This window comes from Coloeus monedula (assembly GCF_965178545.1).
Source record: "Coloeus monedula genome assembly, chromosome: 2".
NCBI classification, from domain to species: Eukaryota; Metazoa; Chordata; class Aves; order Passeriformes; family Corvidae; genus Coloeus; species Coloeus monedula.
This window is the reverse complement of record NC_138782.1, coordinates 73,255,570-73,274,163: the sequence shown is the minus strand read 5'-3', so window position 1 is coordinate 73,274,163 and position 18,594 is coordinate 73,255,570. Positions and strand designations below refer to the sequence as shown.

General features: G+C 36.2%; 1 protein-coding gene across 2 annotated transcripts in view; it reads right to left on the bottom strand.

Annotated features, from left to right (window-relative positions):
• CDK19 (cyclin dependent kinase 19) overlaps window positions 1-18,594 on the bottom strand; it is a 121,105-nt gene that overhangs the window by 69,191 nt on the left and 33,320 nt on the right. For both annotated transcript variants that reach the window (XM_082302809.1, XM_082302810.1), the window contains exon 3: window positions 6,281-6,391. In XM_082302809.1, the coding sequence (XP_082158935.1) occupies window positions 6,281-6,391 (111 nt within the window). The remainder of the gene's footprint in view (window positions 1-6,280; window positions 6,392-18,594) is intronic.

Here is an 18,594-nt window from a genome sequence, read left to right as displayed (position 1 = left end):
CCTTCTTCTATGTTACCTCATGCATTAAAATTGGTTTGAAAGTTGAAAGAACTATGTGCATTTTCTAAATTCTCCACCATAAACAAAGCAAACATAATGCATAACAATACAGAGCAAATTCAAATCCCTAGGATTTACCCAGAAGTTAAATAAACATTCAGTAAAATCCTAATTTTAGTCTGCTTCCAAGTCTGTGTTTGTGTCATCCCATTCCCAATTCCAAGAGCTGCTGTTCAGTATGACAGAGGTTAAAACAAAGAAACAAGTCAGACCTAGAAACTTATCACAAAAGTAGGAAGCCAGCTAATGGAGAGATTTTATGCATGTCTGACTAAATGAAGTTACAGTGTGAGCTCCCCCCTCAACACACGAGATAATCCCTAGACACAAGCCTCTAGAAAACCTGACTGCTTGAGTTCTACTGCTTAAGGCAATGCTTGTTGAAAGTTACATGCATCTCCATCAAACTGAAATGCAATCATGCCAACACAGATGCCTCTCTCAGCTGAAGCAAACTGCTTGCACTCCCTTCAGCAAAAACCCTGCATTCTATCCAATCCCTAATCCAGCCTTTCAGAATAAAACAGAATTATGTCAGTGTGCCAATAAAAAGTAAAGTTACATTTTAATATTGAAGAGAGAGAAGCTTGGCTACATGTTGAATCGGTACCAAGGTCAAGAGGAAGGTTCATACTATATGGCTTCCAGTCTCATTTTAAACACAAAATTACTTCAAATTACTATGTTTACTTTAAATGTAAAGCATTTTAAAAGAAATCAAATAAAAATCTTAAGGTGGTATAAAAAATAAACAAGCATTGTTTCCATGATTTTCAAAAAGAGAAAGCAAAGACCCAATGAACCCAAGTAACATTTGTTTGCTGTTCCAAACATAAATCATAGTTTCATATGCCTACATTTATAACTCATTTCAGACACCACAGTTTTAGAAATTAAGAAAAATTTGTAAATTTACTTATCACAAGTAAAATAAAATCAAAACAGAAGTGGGTAGAAGTACTTCTAGAGAGATCACTTTAGTTTCCAATTTTGGAAACATTACAGCAATGACCATAAATTGTCCTTCAAAAGAGGAGAGGAAAAATGCATGCTTGTTCCCTCTAAATGACATCAGTGCATGGCCATCATCAAGTTAAAATGTCATTAACCAAACTGCCTAACTAAAGATCCTACTCCAAGTGACAAGAGGTGAACATTTTTAGTAAAGAAATTTAACATGCCAACTTTTGCTAATGCCAGTTTGCTTTAAATATCTAAGCTCTGAAACACAGAACAGGCATGAACAGATCCTGTATAATTTTCCTAAGTTTTGCCAGGGTCTTTCTAGGTCTCGAATATCTTTCAGTCCTAAATATGTCAAAATAACTATACAATGTTAATAAAAATCATCAGAATTCAGCTACCCTTTCAGTATACATGTAAGTGAAACACAAAGTATTCATACCACACCACTCTGTTCACACCAATTTTTCACACATTTTATGCTTTTGCACCTTGCCTTTGTTTCGAGGCCTGCTCCTACATGTTGTTTCCTCCAATTCTCACACTTTGTGGTACAGAAAATGCATCCACAAACAGCCCTCAAATTTGTACAAGTGTGGCAGAAAAAAGCAAGTGTATGTTCTGAGAATATGACAAACAGCTATGGGCAAGGAATACCACTGCCCTCTGCAAGAAATTCAACCATCACTTTGATGATCAAAAACCCCCATCCATTTCACTTGGAACCAATCAATCATGCCATAAAGACCTATGCCAGTCCATTGCCTTCTGTCTGGACAAATCTTATATTCTTCTTCCAGCCAGCAGAATCCTATATTGGTAAATACGCATACAAGAGAGAAGACTGCATGAAGAATCACCTGAATTACAACAAAAGTGTAGACATGACTTTAGAAACTCAAAAGATAAAAAAATAAAACTGCTGCACTGACAAAAGTAATTTCATGTATATAAAGAAATTTGTCATCAACTAGCATCTGAATTATCTTCAAGATTGAGAGCTAAACTGAAGCCTGTGGAAGAAAGAATTGTAACTGATTATACCATATTTAAGGAATATGTTTAAACTCAGAGCAGTTAGACAATATTCATGTCATTAAACAAATATGCGGTTTTATTGCACAATCAGTATGCAACGCTCTCCCAATTTCATTTATTATAAAAGATTATTCAAAATGTTGTTAGCTGAAATTAAGTACATTTATTTATAGACTTTTTAAAAGAGTCAACTAGTGTTATGAAATTCACATGTAGGAAGATTATTTTCTCCTTTCCATTATTTGATGATTCTTTTTAGGTACACATGACTATGCTAATAATCCCTACCCTGCATTTTTTAAAAGCAGAATAAATACATAAGAAGTATTTCCTATTAAAAAAACCAGTCTGCCCATATATTTTTATTATTACCAACAATAATTCCAAGATTAATTTTACTCCATGTTTCTCAGTAGTATTTGCTGCTAGGCATTTAGTTGTTAGAGATCACTGGAATCTAATAGTAAGAGAGAAACATTCAACCAAACCTAAAAGAATACACAGATCATGGTTTAACTGGTCTTGGATAGTGAATGTACTATCACATTCAGTATTATCAAATCATAGTTAATTATTTATGTAGTTATTTATTCAGAACCAGCAATGTTTTTTATTGCTATAAAACATACTTAACACATTTTACTATGATAAAAATGTCAACCCTTTTTCAGAATGAGATCAAACCCATTCAGAAGCTTCTTATTTAAGTTACAACATATATTTCCAGAAAACATGATCTTAAAGATTTGACGTTATACAAACATACTAAATGAGTCTGAGAATTAACTCTGTAAAACTAGGAAAGGTAGATAATCTATCAATATCAAAAGTAAAAAAAAAAAAAAGTGTAACAAAAATGTTGCTTAGAATCAAAAATCCTGCTTAAAGTAGAGAGACTATGGAATTGAAGTCATCAAATGTGTGCTTTTCCATGGTACGAAAAATGTGTGCTTTAGAAAATACTTCAATATTAAAAATCTGCTGTAAAAGGGAACAAAAGAAAAGTTCTAAATACTATAACCTCTACAGTGGCTAAAAGTAACTAGACTGACAACAAGCAATTCACCTCCAGGACAGATCTCATTTGTATCAAACTTTTCTTAAAGTCCATTTTAGTAATCATCATGCATTTAAAGCATTTGATATAAACTTAAATAATGTCTTTAAATGAACTAGCTTTACACAGGAAGTTCTGGACAGCAGTATACTGTCTAGAAGTGTAAGACTATTGTGAAATAAGGACATACAAGAAAGTTCAATTGATAAAGAAGTTATTCCTTTGCTGACAAAACAGCAAAAATTTTGGCATTTAAAAAAACCCTTTATTTTTAAGGTCAAAAATTAACATCCTATACACTGAGAACTTTACCAGTTCTCTTTGACAGAGACAAATAGCCAAGAAAATTCATAATGACATTGAGTATTAAACCAAGAATTTTGGTAATCAAAGGAAACTAGTTATAAATCATTTTGTCAAAAGAATTCCTAAATTCTTAGATATTCTCTGTGGTAATCTAATGGCTTTGCACTGTTTTGTATAATGCAACTTAGGAAAGAAAGTATCTTTAATAGGCTTAGTTATTAATATCAATGACTATGTTTGTAGTCAAGGACGGTATAATCAGTGTTCACCAATGCCTACCTAAAGTAGTTCAAATTAGCATAGCTTCTACATTCCTTGGTAATGGTATCAACAGAAGTTACAGAAAATTATTAAGTATGCACTACCTAAACATAAAATTTCAGATCTGAGCAGTTTCATTCTTGAGAATTAAATGAGAAGTAAAAAAAAAAAAAAAGTTCTTGCTCACCATAGAAGAACTTTTTAATAAGTTTAATTAGCACCAACCCTTTAGAACAGGACTTTTTTTTCAGTATTAGAAAATTAACAGAATAAGATAGCATCTAATATACTTTATTCATCTCTTGCCAAATGTTCCCAGTACAGAAGATGAAAAATATAATGATTTTAATTAATCTAATGATTGAATGTGATGAGCATTTATTCTTCTCATTGAAGCCAATAGGAGTTACTAAAGCTGGGCAGCTTTGAACAGAAGGACAGTTTCCATACTTACTGATTTTGGTAAGTAACTCTAAGCTACCTAGAAAACATTAGTCTCTGGAAATCTACATCTCTCTAGAGACAGCACACCTTCAATTCCAAAACTTAAATCCTTATAAACGGATATATCCATGATGAATAGACTTACTTGTCTTTATGTAGTGCTGGGGAAGCACATGGTGCTAAGCAATAAAAAAAAAGTGCTAAACCCCTACTACAATTTCTACCCCATAGAGTTGAAAGGGCACAAGCTGTAAAGCACAGGAAATGCGAAACACAACACAACACAGACAGAATGACAAGTGGTTGGTATTACTGAAATGCGTTACAAAATAAGTGGATTTTCAGGAGGTTTTTGAAGGAGGATAGTGAAGGATCTTTACGTACGTTAATTGGGAGGCTGTTCCATGTGTAGGAGGCAGCGTGGAAAAAGACACAAAGTTGGGAGTGAGCAAAACAGACAAAAGGGGAATTAAGAGCGATGCTTGGGAAGTGCTGACGGCAAAGGAAATGAGGACCAAGGTTAAGCCAGAACCAAGAGGGCCTTGAACATGGCCAACTTTATGCAAGGGAGGAAAAAATTCCTGGCAAAGGCTTAAGAAGCGAGGAAACATGGGCAATTATACAGGAAAGGAGAAATGATTTGTGTAGCATGTCCCATAGAAAAAAAAAAAACGTAAGAGAGAGTTAGGAAGTGGGAAACCAGTTCATATCAAGTACCTCATTGTAACAAACATTTCAGTCTTTAATAATAGAAAATAATTAACTTCACTGAGATTATATCCAATACCCAGCCATATGGGAGGAGTGGCAAGAACATCAAATTGCAGTGATTCTTCTTCTAAAGCTGTTAAATCATGTGAAAAATCACTATGTAGTGTAAAAACCACACGCCCAAAGCAAAATCAAATGGAAAAGGTTAGGAAGAAAGGTGTTTAAAACACATGGCAATAAATGTAGCAGTAAAATGTGTTTGTTGTGACTGTTCCATAAAATGAATAAACTCATTTAATGCAGACATAAATTCTATCATACAAAGCTGATGCATTTCTCTTCATCATCACTGCCACCAGTTATGTGAAATACACAAACTCTCAGTGTCCACTGAACTTTGATGAAGAAAACTTTCAAAATACAAACCTGCTAGCCTTTAAGAGAAATAAAATTAAGTATCTTTCAAGCTTTTGAAGGGGAACAAATTACCGTGATTTTACTTGTTCTGAGCCGGAAGTGTCTTTTAAATGGTCTAAGTTTCCTTTCTGTCCAATTAAAATTTTGTGTCATTTACAAGCTCAAGAGCCAAGTATGAAGAAATTGAGCAATTTGTCACTAACATTTGTAATAGCAACATCTATATTAATGAAGCCTTCAAAAGTAATACTGGAATTTATACTACCACTTCCTCTCCTTGCCAGTATTTTCAAAGGAATCATAAACATACTGATTACACTTCGTGTTTGATATCTTTCAGGTTTAAACACAAATCCAGGTCCAAGCAACTCACATCTTATCAACAGATGTGGAGCTTGAGTATTTGCATCTGAGTTCAAGTCACAATGTCACTGATGTCCACCTCTACAATAGACTAAACCAAATCACATAATATTTTGCTGGAAACTTAATAACAAACATCTAAGTCTCTACTCCTCTTCCATGTAGTTATAGTCCATCAGTAGGCCCAATTAGTTTACTTACTTGTTATTTTATTTCCACTCATACTGTCACAAATTCTCTGTTTAGGATATAGATGATTGCATGTTAGTCACTTGCAGTGCATCTCAGTGAGAGGACTCATCAAAGCAGTCCTTCTCCTTTTTCTCTTTTGTGTGCATGTGCTAAATGTCAGGAAAAAAGTATTAAATACTTTTCCAAACACAGTTTTAGAAGATCTCAATTTAGGAATACTTTCTTTAACTCCAATTAAAGCTTGCAGGAAAATCCTTTTCACTTCAAAACCCAACCTGATTTTAAAAAAAATTCTACATAGTCTTTGGCAGGCTTTAAAGTGTAAAAGTAACAGGATCTCAGTTAGACCCTTAATTGCAGAGCAAGAAACTAATGCATCTCTGCCTATATGAAGGTACAGCACACACACATCAGTATGAACAAGCTCTTATTGCACTGTCTCAGACACTCAGGGAAATCTGTACTTACCCACAAATCATGCTCAGCATAATCAAACAGCAGCCAAACCTTTCTGTCACTGTGAGAAAGGAAAACCTTCTGCAATGCAATCACGTTTGGGTGCTTCAACTCTCGTAAAAGCTGCAAAGAAACAGAGAAGCTCTTGTTACTTCTGTGCTTGTTAAGAAAGCAAACACAGCAACAAAACCACCAAACAGGTCAAATAGCAAACAAGTAATCCTACAACAGGCCCCAGAAAGATGCCACTGATTCAGCACATTATCTTCCAAACATCAAAATCAGGTATACACAGCCACTGTGGCTGTGCTGTTCTGCCAGCACAGCTGCCCATCACTACCTACCTTTCTCTGTCCCACGCTCAGCACAGAGCTGCCCATCCCACCTATTCATCCTGCTTACCACGAGTATCTTTCTCAAAAGATGTTATTAAACACAAATATAACTGTTTTCTTATCAAAGGTGAACATCAGGATTTGAGGATGCCAGAATGAAGCTTGTACAGCTGGTCCATTTCTTTGTCTGGACAACAGAGTTCTTGATCACCACATAATTTTTTATTACCAATAATTTTCTTTTGCTTTGGATCCCTACCTCCCTTGCCTTAAAAGTTCAAAGGCTGTTGTTCTCAGAACATCAGGGTGTTTTCAAAGAAAAGTTTACCAAAATGGGTTTCCTACTGGTTGTTTCAACTGCTATTCTGTAATCCAGAAATAATCACAAGTTTATTTATTGCTTGCCAGAAAGAAAACTAGGTCTCATCACTAATTAGACAGCATATTAAAGCCAGCACTGCTGCTGAAATCATCCTTCTGCCAGATCAAATCAGTCTCAGAAGGAGTTGGGAATCAGTACTCCCAAAAACATAATTTCCATGGAATCACTTTTTCTTCCCCCCTCTCCACACTGTAGTCAGAAGAATGATTGATCATTTCTGTCTTATCTGAAAATTGCTTGCATCTGCAGCACTAGTATATACATTGCCAAGAATCAATTTATAATGGCAAAATTGTAAATGGAGTAGGTTCCAAGGCACGTTTGGGAAAAATCAATCTTCCCTTTTTTCACCCTACAGAAAAAGACTCAAGATGTTTATTTTAGGGGAAATTAAAAAAAAAATACTGATTTTAAATTATATTATCTTTTGACTATACAGATATCTGTCAAAGCAAGAAATCTAAAGAATATCATAGCTGCTTAAATGCATTCCAGCTTTCCAGTAAATGAAATAATTTAAATGTTTCTTTTACCATGCAGGAAGTGTTTTCTTATTTTTCTTTCTTTCCCTAACCCTGAACCTCCTCTTCTCCAGGCCAGACAACCCCAGTTCCCTCAGCAGCTCCTTGTGAGACTTGTTCTTTGTTACATTCTGGCTGTCAAGGCTGGGTGCCACAGCATCCACTGCTTCAGCAGCGCAAGACAGACCAAGGAAACGTTGGCTGTAGGAGTCCAACATACCACATCAAGAATGCGAGCTCTGTTACAGCTGTGCTGGACTTGCAGTGGTACTCCACACCAACTAGAGGAGGTCAAACATGATAATGTAAGGTACAAGGGATGAGCATGAGCCACAAACACAAACTGTTGGTCAGATTGGTTGATTTAAGCCTGAATTTAGAAGGAAGAAATCAATATACAGTCCTAGTAATTGAAAGATTCCAGTGTACTTGACAACATCTTGTATTACAAGATAACAACCTGAACATAGAAATGATCTGCAACTACTAGAATTTATTACTAAATGAACACAGCATCGTATTTTAATAGTACTTTAGCCGGATGTTCCTCTAAAATTGAAGTTCCATCATACCCAACTTGAAGTAAAATGCTAATAAAAACCTGTGTCTCAGTTACAATACATTTCTTTCTTGTAGCAGCACACAAAGCAGTTTAGATAGAAAGACACTGAGAAGGACTTCATGGTGAACTGTCAACATCTGTGCAACTTTGCCTGTCCTGTACAATGGCTTTCATCTAAACAGATTATGATGATTATTATTAAAGTTATTATCAAGAGAATTGTACAAACATCTTTGCTTACTGCCACTCTTAGCTGATGCCACAGCCTAAAGTTTAAAATTATGCTTCTGGATAGCCCAAATAGCGTGGAACAGCTTCTAGGATTCCCATATGGCTATCTGCTATATTCAAGTAATTTCTTCAACTGTCTGATGAATAGTAAGTTCTCTATGATGGACACTGTGAGAATTTCCCTCTCAAGTGAATGTTTCCTATAGCAGGGGAAGGGAAAGTCTCTGATGCCCAAGAAAAAGTTAAGTTGGCAACAGCATTGGTATAGAAGCTTGAAGCATTGGAAATGTAAAGTGTCAGCAGTCATGCTGAGGTAGACTTTGGATGGAAAATCCAAGTAAAGAGTAGAGGCTGTCTAGCCAGAGAAGGAGATTAAGCAAGATTAAGCAAGTAAAAGTGGGATATCGTAAAAAAAAAAAAAAAAAAAAAAAAGACAAAAATAAAAATCTGAAATATTTTACCTCAGGTTTTAATATAGTTACGATACTGATCACAGAATGAACGAAGGCATAGAAATGCCTCACACACAAGCAAAACTCAGAGGTGGTATCAGATGATTAGCAAATACATCATATACATTCAAAAAAGGGACACAAAGGAGACAAGGTATTTGGAGACCTGTGAATCCAAAGCACACAAAAACCCAATTTTTAAACAATGAGAACAAAGAAAAATGTGTGAAAAACAAACTATCCTGACTTTCTTCTCTGATAATTGATTTTCTACACAAGCAGATCTGTGTTCAAATTTCAATCTTATAATAGTTTTAAATACTTCATCAGATGGGAAAGATGACAACTGGAATACGTTCAAGGTGAGCAAGAAACTACCTAAAAGAGCAGCTGACAATGGGATACATTTCAAGGTAAAGTAGAGCTATGTATTAACTATTTGGGAAGTTACCAAAGAAGAAGTATTGTGTTTATTAATTAAACCCACCTTAGTATCAACATCAGAAGCATGAATGAAATTATCTGATTAAATAAAGGCAGCATTCCCAAGGAAGAAAAGGAATGTGACAACGCATCATCTTTTATGCTACTTTATTCGATGACTGAGCTAAGAAAGAGTAACAGAAATGTGATTAAATTAACAGCACAAAATCTGTATTCATGCACTTAAAAACTAACCAAGAACTTCTACTATAGATGGAAAACTCATCAGGTGCAAGTGACAACTGGTAGAACTGGACTGACATAAAACAAAGAAGAAAATTAAGAGGGTAATTCTGGTGTTAGATATCCTAGTTGGGGTCTTTACAGGAGAGAATGGGATGTATTGATAGCAATACATAAATGGCTTGTGTGATATAGTTTTTATATTATATACGGTTTCTTTGCTCAAACACCTCCCCCTCCACACCCACACAAAAGATTAACTTGCCCTCAAAGAGGCAAAGGGTGACCAAAGGAGCAAAACAATCTATCTCTCAACAGGGAAGTCTCAATTACTGTAACTGATCAAATATTGAAAGGAAATAAGATGGATACCCACTAACATACAAAGATGTGAGCATCAATGATGAAAGAAATCATTACACTAGATGATAATCATGGCTGAAGAACAGAAAGACAGCTAGTAAGAGATAAAATTACCCTGCAAGATAGCATCTCATGAACAGGAAGGTTCAGGAATAGCTTCTCAAGCAGGGAAAATAGTATATCTCATATGCTTCTTGATCAACATTCGAAAACAATTTTACTTGATGAATTTGATGTAAGTCAGCCACTAGATAGATGTCTATGCTGTATGTGCTCTTGTAGAAGCCATGATGAAAAATGGGTTTAGTGAGGTTTTACTGATCATCTCCAGCAGATGGAAAAGATGATTGACAGCAAGCTCCTACAGCAATTTGGTTTAAATGCTTGAACTGAGCCTGCAAATCATCTATCACCATATAATGCAAGTTCCTTTCACAAGAAGCAGACTAGCAACTAGGAAGTCTCTCGCTCTTTTGAGGTATGTAAAATTCTCCCTTTTCCCCCCCAAAGAGATAGACAACTTCTGTGAATGGTAGAAGAGTTGCAGTTTTACCAATACAAACAACGTAATCAATTATGAAGGCATTTCGCACACTTAAAAACAAGTCAAACAGTACATTCCTCAAGGAAATAAATCTTGCACAGAAACACCTTTATGCCACAGAATAGATAACGCTTTCTAGCTACCACTTACAAAAGCAGGGTGAGGACGGACACTTTCATCTTGCTGTGAAGGAAACCTAAGAAGAATTAGAGAAAACAAACAGTGCTCTCACTACTGACACTAGTAAATCTTGCAGCAAACGTGTATTTCTGTGTCAGTGATGACAAAACCCATAACCACCTTCAGAAATTTACTCAGAGGGCAATCTCATCTAAGAGGTGTACCTACCTTTCACATAGTTTACTTCAATCTTGATCTATGTACTTCAACTGATCTGGAACAGTGCTGGTAGTTTCTTTGATGGAAATGCACACTCTACTGCATTCAACCATTTTCAAGGTTAGAACAAAAATGGCGGAAATGTGGATCACAAGAAATCACAGGAAAAACCAAAGTATGAGGCTGATTGCTCCTAAAAGCAATTGCACATTATAGAATTTTAAAGCTGTCTCTTGTGTGATGAACCTATTCAAAGCCTCTAGGGTCACTGAAGTTGTTTTTTAATTGAAGCTGGGCTTTTCAAAGGAACATAAAGATCATAATTTTACTTCTTCAGAAGGTCTTTTAAAATTCCAGCTGGTTTAGATGTTATTAAATACTAGATACTGTCCTCCGTGTTATTAATATTATCCTTTCCACATAGACCCTCTGCTGCCTATTATCACATTGAGCTCATGCTGCAGCTTTTCCCTCAGGGAGGTATACATGGGCCTTTCAAAAAAAAACCAAAAAACCCCCCAAAAAAACCCCAAAACAAAACAAAAAAACCCCACATAAACAAAAAGAAAAACCCCAACAACCAGGCAGCAATTCCTTTTATTAAACATGTAAGAACAATCCTTTGCTAACTGCGCTACAGATCTTGAAGTTATCAAGATAAGATGAGAAATTACCAAGAAAAGAGAAGGGAATTCAAATTCAAACAGGGGAAAACTACTCAAAATTCAGCTTTGTTTAGTGATCCAGTTGATTCTGAAGTTTGGGATTTTCCCGTTTCGATTCCCTTTTCTACTTGGAGAAATTACAGAGTAACTCCATAAGTGAAGTCTTTATAGTAATACCTTCAAACTAAGCAGGTATGGAGTGTTTGTTTCCAGCTTTAAGTTGTCCATGGCTGACACTTATAAGAGGTCTCAAAAAGATGCAGGCAACATAAAAATGGACATGGAGATATACAGATATATACAGACAAAAAAAGAAACCATCCAAAGAACCTAAAAAGAAAGGTAAAAGTTTAAGCATTAGCTTAAGCTCTGCTTCAGAAAGGACAATCTTTTTACACCGGTCTGGCAAGGCCTGTCCTTGGACAGCCTTTGGCATGCAAAATCAAGTAGGGAAGGCAGAGTAAAATGCCCAAAATTAACAACTGCCATTCTTACACTAACTGCTAGGAGTGCTGCCTGAGTTTACAAGATACACTCCAAATTAAAATTAACAAGCTAAAATATTTCAAAACAGGCTCCAAGCAGAGTCCACATAGACTCTCTTCTTCCCTCTAATTCTCCTACACATGCATCCAATTTTCACCAGATCCCAAGCAGTCCTTCATTATGAAAGATCCCTCTAAGTATGCGCTACACATTTCTCAACCTTCTTTCTTCACACTTACATCTCTTTAAAGCACACAGTCCCCAAACCGTGAGGGCTCCAAACTATCAGAAGAGAACGATCAAGTATGTTTTTAAAAAAAAAAGGAAGACAACGAACAGAATCTAGCCAGTAAACTGCCAAACGTCAGGACAGGAAGAAATGTGCCCCACCCTCCTCCTATGAGAAGGATTAAGAAAGTATTTATTCTATAAATATTTTCATTTCAGGAGCTGAAAATGGTCTGGCATTGCTAAATAACACTATTATTCTGAAACAAAAGCTTGGCAAAATACTTCTTTTAAGTATTGCATTTTAACGAAACTAAAGGAACAGAAACTAGGGTAACTGCATTTTTAATTCTTGAGGTTCTCAGAAAAAAAAAATTATCTTTGGCATTTGTCTTGAAGCACATGGGCAGAAATACAAGTATAAGAATTCTTTCCATTTCTTACTTACCAGTATCATATACCATAGCACAGACTTCTTAATAACTTAAGAGAAACTTAGAGAAAGGACTACTGTAAATTTACTTTCAAAGCAAGAAATTCCTTAATTTTTAATACAGCTATATAAAGAAATGCTGACATTAAGATCACACAATATCAACTTCACTCCAGTGCATATATTAAAGAGATAATTAATTTTCATATATTTTCTACAAAATAAATCTGAATTATTATTGAATTTGGGCATCTTCCTAAAGGAAACCTCATCTCCTTTAGGACAATTGAATTCTACACTCTCTCTTCTGTTAAAGAGAACTGTGTATTTAATTTTGGTGAGTCTGGCAGAGATTTAGCAATAACCATTTTCCTCCCAAATGAAAGGTATAGATAAGTTAAAGCTCTGTCTTTCTCTACAGAGATTGTTCTCCTTATTCGGCCTACAATAAAAGAATATCCTACCACTCAGTAATATCAACAACTAAACTGAAAACATCTCTAGAAAGTAATTTACTGAAAAGTAAAAGCAAATGCTTGTCCTTTCTGAAGATTTTAAGATACCCTGAATTTGCTTCTAGGTTGACTAGAAATTTCTTCTGTTACTGAGAGGATAAAGAAATTTCCCATCAAACTAACAAAAACTCTTAAATCTAAAGCTATATTAAAATGTTACAATGGGGCAGAGGGTATACAATGCATCACTTTGCTAATACATTTTTGAAATTCACAAGTAGCATCACACCAAGCCCTGAACTTACACATTCAGCCTGGAGTTTTAAACTGCAACTAGTTTTTTCTTGCAGGTCTTATTCTAACATTTCCACACTTTTCTGAATTCCTGGCAACCAGTTATCACCTTGCTCTAGCACTGTGCCTCACAGTGAATTAATAATAATAATAAATAATAATAATAAAATAACAGTGATGGCAACTGAGGTGTTCTAAAACTCTCACAGAAGGGCAAATAAGATGAGTAGACATTGATTCTGATCATCCATTTTTCAAAGTAGATTTTCCTCTCAAGAAGACTTCAGAAAGATAAATGTCATATAAACCAGAGTAAGAGAAACAATGCTTTAGCAAAGAGCAGCCAAAAAGCATGTTTTTCTAACCTCAGTTAATTATGGCACCACAGTGACGCATCTCTCAAAAGGTAATAAATTTCTAACCTATGCAAAATCTTGGACAGGGATTGCAATACTATCCTGCAAAGATAATATTTTTACAGTCCATTTTTCCCCTTTAGTCCTAAAGTTTACTTATCTCCTCTACTTAACTGACTTTTTGATTAATGTTTTTATTATTAAAGCAATTTTTTTCTTTGCCATTTTCCACATTTTATACAGTACAAACTGTATAAACACAAATTGTGAAACAAGCTATTTGAAGTTACCATTAAAAACAAAAAAAATCTAGATCTTGAAAAACCTTCCACCCAACAACTTCTTGTATCTGAACAGTGACAATAACCAGCCTCCCAACTTGGTAAACATGTTTGTTGGGCTCAGAGAAAAGCACAATTCTGTGACACTACTTCTGATCCTGAAGTTCTCTATCCTATGGTATGAAAATTTCCTGCATTTGCTAGAACCAGAGTGCATCAAGTGTGATCCAACACGTATACCCAAGATCCAAACTCTGCCAAAACCACCTGTAAAATTCAATGCATGAGGGGTTTTCTCAGATGATACATAATGGATTTGGCTCCACAATAAAGTGGTTGTGAGACTGCCAGCATCTCCTCTCAATCTCACAGCTCAACAACCAAAGCACTCCCACCAAGGGGCAAAGCTGAAGCAGTCCTCTTCACTGCTCTGACCTGCTGAACACAAGGGGCACAACGCCTGGAAAGACACAGCTCAAGCACTTCAGGACAATATTCCAGGTAAAAAGAGGTGACTCCCTACAGCCTCATGGAAGGTATCCCAGTCCTTCCCCAGGAAAGAGCCAAAAAAGCAGCTTCTCAAGTGTGCATGCTGCAAATAACAAATCCAACTTCAGAATTTACATCTACCCCTGCTTTGTAAAAGGACTTGGTGTATTATTCAAGATCAGGCGTGCTGCTACTGACTACTGTCACATCCAAGTTCTCAACTTGCAGGCAATTATTTCTCTGGTACAGAAATATACAGGAATATAAATCAAGTGTTACAATGCGACAACAGTCTAACAATAATTTATCATTTCCAATAGCATATGAAGAAGGCACTCTTCTGATAATACAAAGTATTAACACAACACTCCTGTGATTCAAAAACTGTTTGGAAAAAAACAACTAACTTAGCTTAACTTTGTGTCCAGGTACTGATCAGGTATCAGCTATCCTGTGTAGTGGTTTAGGAATGGTATTTTCCAATTTAGTGTTCCCACCATGTGTCACTCACTCACTCCTCCCTCTTCCCCATGCCCTCTGAAGGGCTGGAGAGAATTGAAGGTACAAAAGGCAAAGATCACAGCTTGAGACAAGAACAATTTACTGGAAACAGCAACGAGGTAAGAAGAAGAACAGTAAGTGGCAACAATACTAATAACAAAAGTGTGTGCAAGAGAGGTGAATGATTCATATGCAAATGCTCGACACCACATCACAGAAGTCTGACAACACATGACCTCCTCACCCAGACCCAAAAGGGACCCTTTCCCCCTTTCCTGGAAAATGGCATGAGGTACTCCTGCAAAAATTAACCAACCCTGTCATGGCCAGTATCAGGACACATCTGCCTAAAGCCAGCATAAAAGTCCATGCTCTGAGAAACTCAAACGAAGCTAAATCAGGTGCCTATGCCCCAATCTGGACCAAACGAGAAGGTTGATCCAGCAACAAAACAGCAACCTCCAGCCAGGATACAATTCTGTTACATACTATTTCCATGATGCTGAATCACAGAAACAGCAGATTTTTGATGGAGGAGTAACACAGTCTTGTAGACCACATTAAGTTTTCCATGATGCTACTATGTGATAAACTGTATGTATTTTAGCATTTAAGGATTAAAAGAAAATACTAGTTTCATATAGGTAATGTGGGAGAAGAAAAAAGAAAAAAAAAAAAAATACAACTCCCTCCCCCCCCCACCCTAATGGTTATGCTTTATATGTACTCATTCTACTTACTTGAGACTGAGATGCAGGCATTTAGATACATAACTTATAGTTACAGTCTTCTTTAAATAGAAAATTAAATCAAATCAGAGGTACGAATTAAAAACATATTAAGCATATTAAACCTCTGCTCCTTATGGGAATCAAGTTACAGCTGCTTTAGTTCTGAATGATAGCATCCATTAAACTTTGATATACTTCAAAACTGATGTGCTTTAATGTCTTAGATGTTTTACCTCTACTTAAACAAGCTAATACACAAGCCTGTAGTTGCAAGTGTAAATTGAGTCTAATACCATGCTCCAAATGAGAAACGTGCCTGCAGACGGGAGGAGATAATGTATTATTTTGGGGTTTTAACTTCCTTTTATTAACTTGGGTTTGTTTAAAAGAGCAAAAGTTGTGCACATAGATCAGGTTTTTTATATTCTGTTTCCAGATAAGATTAATTTAGAAATATTACTCTTTCAGAGTTTTTACTCAAGAATTATTTCAATAATTAGTCTGTTGACAGTTATTTACAAAATTCAGCATTTCACTCTGGAAGCACAACACTAGAATGCTCTTAAGTGTTCATTAACACAATTACCTGCTAAATTTGTTCTACTTTTGCTCACAGGTTTCCACTTTTTACCCAAATTTTCTGCAATTTTTAGTCACACGTTAGACAAATCTAATGTGTGAAGCAAGCTAAAACAAGATGTTCACTGGCAGTCTCCCAAGTCATTAAACGCCTACCACAAGATTCCTCTCATACTCTCAGGATCAGACTGCAACTGGATAAAAAAGTCAGTTTGTAATCTAAAGCCTGCTATTTCCTCATGCTTCTATTAAATATTAAAAATCCTTTACTGAGACAATGAATGCAGCAAAATCATACTTCCCTCAATAAGGACCAATGCAGTTTGGGAAGGCTCAAAAGGTGGCTGAATGCAAGTTTCCAAATTTGGTAAGCAAAGAAATAAAAATGGTATGGTAAATATGGTCTTACAGTAACCCATAAAGACTCAGAACAACATCAGTTTTGTAAGAGAGCTTTGGAAGCAACAGTAGTTTGTTATTAGATGTTGTAGTAGGTTTAGTAGGTTGTTATTAGATGAAGAAATTAGTAACTGGTTAATATTTACCATCATAAGAGGTTAAGTATGTGGCACTATGCATTTACCTTCCACTGAATATAATCCTTCTCTAAAGTAACTGTGACTGCAAGCAAATGGGCAGTGAACTGACTTTTTGCCCAAGGCAGCAAAAGCCATGTGGCCCTGAAAACAACATACCACAAACACTCACATTAGACTTTCTTCCTGAGAACTGACTGAAGAGACTGCCCCAGATGTTATGCAGAAAGAAGTAACTGGAAGTCTCTCAAGACTCTCAAGACCCGCAAGAGAACTCTCCCAATATCTCATTAAGCATGCAATTAGCAGCAGCAAATAACATTTTTCTAATCCCAGCCAAAATGACAGCATTCATTTATGTGCATCTTCCTTCTGAAATGACAACTTTGGACTGCCTGAAGAAAAAGAAGTACATCTTTCCAAAGTTAGGTAACTTTCTTACACAATGATGCCATGACCCTCTAAGAATACAGCAAGCCTCCTGCATGTTTACTGCTTCTAATTTTTTAGTCTGGGCACTAGTGAAGACCTGATTGTTCACATAAATTATTTAGCCATTTATAAGAACACCACTGCAATAAAAACACAAAATACATGTGCATCCCTAGTCAAGAAGTCAGAGCTGCAGTACTTGATTCAGACTCAAGACTCATTTAAAGTCTGCTTGCTATTCTACCCCTGATGTAGCTGAGACAAACATCTCAGGAAAACAGGCTGAGCAGTGCACAGACGGTACAAGCCTTTTGTGGTATGAGCAGTCAGCTTCCAGCAACTCACCGGATCAGGGATTTAAGAACCAGAGATTGATGTGTTCCTTCAGTTGCCTTAGTTCTATTCAGATAAACACTGAATAACAATTCCATAATTAACTTTCCCATCTAAGTCTGTCATTTTAGACCTCTCACATCTTCCTTCAGCTTCCCTCCCTTCCAGCCCACAGATTCCCGGTCTATTTTGTCTCTGTTCATACAGAAGTAGTTCTGTATCACCAACTTTTTTGATTCCCCTTCTCTCTACCTTTACTAGTGCTACTGTATCCTTTCCAAAGTGGAAAGAGATCAGGATAGCACAAAGACACTCATCATCTGAACACACCAGGGATTTAAGTGGTTGACCAAACCTGATTTGCTCTCAGGTCTTGACTTAAGAAACTCACTGGGGAAAAAAAAAAAAAAAAAAAAAGAAAAAAAAAATCATTCTAGTGACTTTGAATTTGCATTTTTGACTGATCCTAATCTTGGAGCTCTTTACAGAAGAAGAGTGATAAAGACTGTCTCCCAACCATCAACTTGCACTGAAGTAATGATCATTCAAGAAGCCACTGCTGTCTGTAAATAGGTAGGATAGCTTCTCTCCCATTTCCATTACATTAAAATTCAGTGATGATAGACATAAACATAATTTTATTATACAAGCTGCAAAGTATTATGAGATCTTTTGCACTTCTGCACAGGTTAGCAAAGAAACAAAAGCAGGCTAAGCAATTTTTTATCATCAAACTGCCACCGGGTGCTTCATTTTCCCTTGGGAAAAAAAGAACAAAACTATTTGAGCATACTCTGTAGAAAGACCTTTAGAGCTATTAAATGATGCAGGTCAGAGACAGCTCTGGCACTAAAACAAAGGAGAGTGTCCCTCATTTTCCCCTGCTTAATTCAGCTCCTGAGGACAAGGCTGACTTCTTCTGGGGCAATGGGCATGAAACTCACTCCAGAATGAGAGGCAGGAAGAAGGTGAAGGAAAAGCTGGTCAGGAGAACCATCCCAGCGAGAAGGAAATTAGCATGGCAGCCATGAGGAGCAGAGGGACACAGGTGCATCTTACCAGCTGCTCTGCTCAGCAACACTTAGCAGGAGAAATGGCAGAGCTGGAATCAGAAGTGAGGATAACTGCAAGA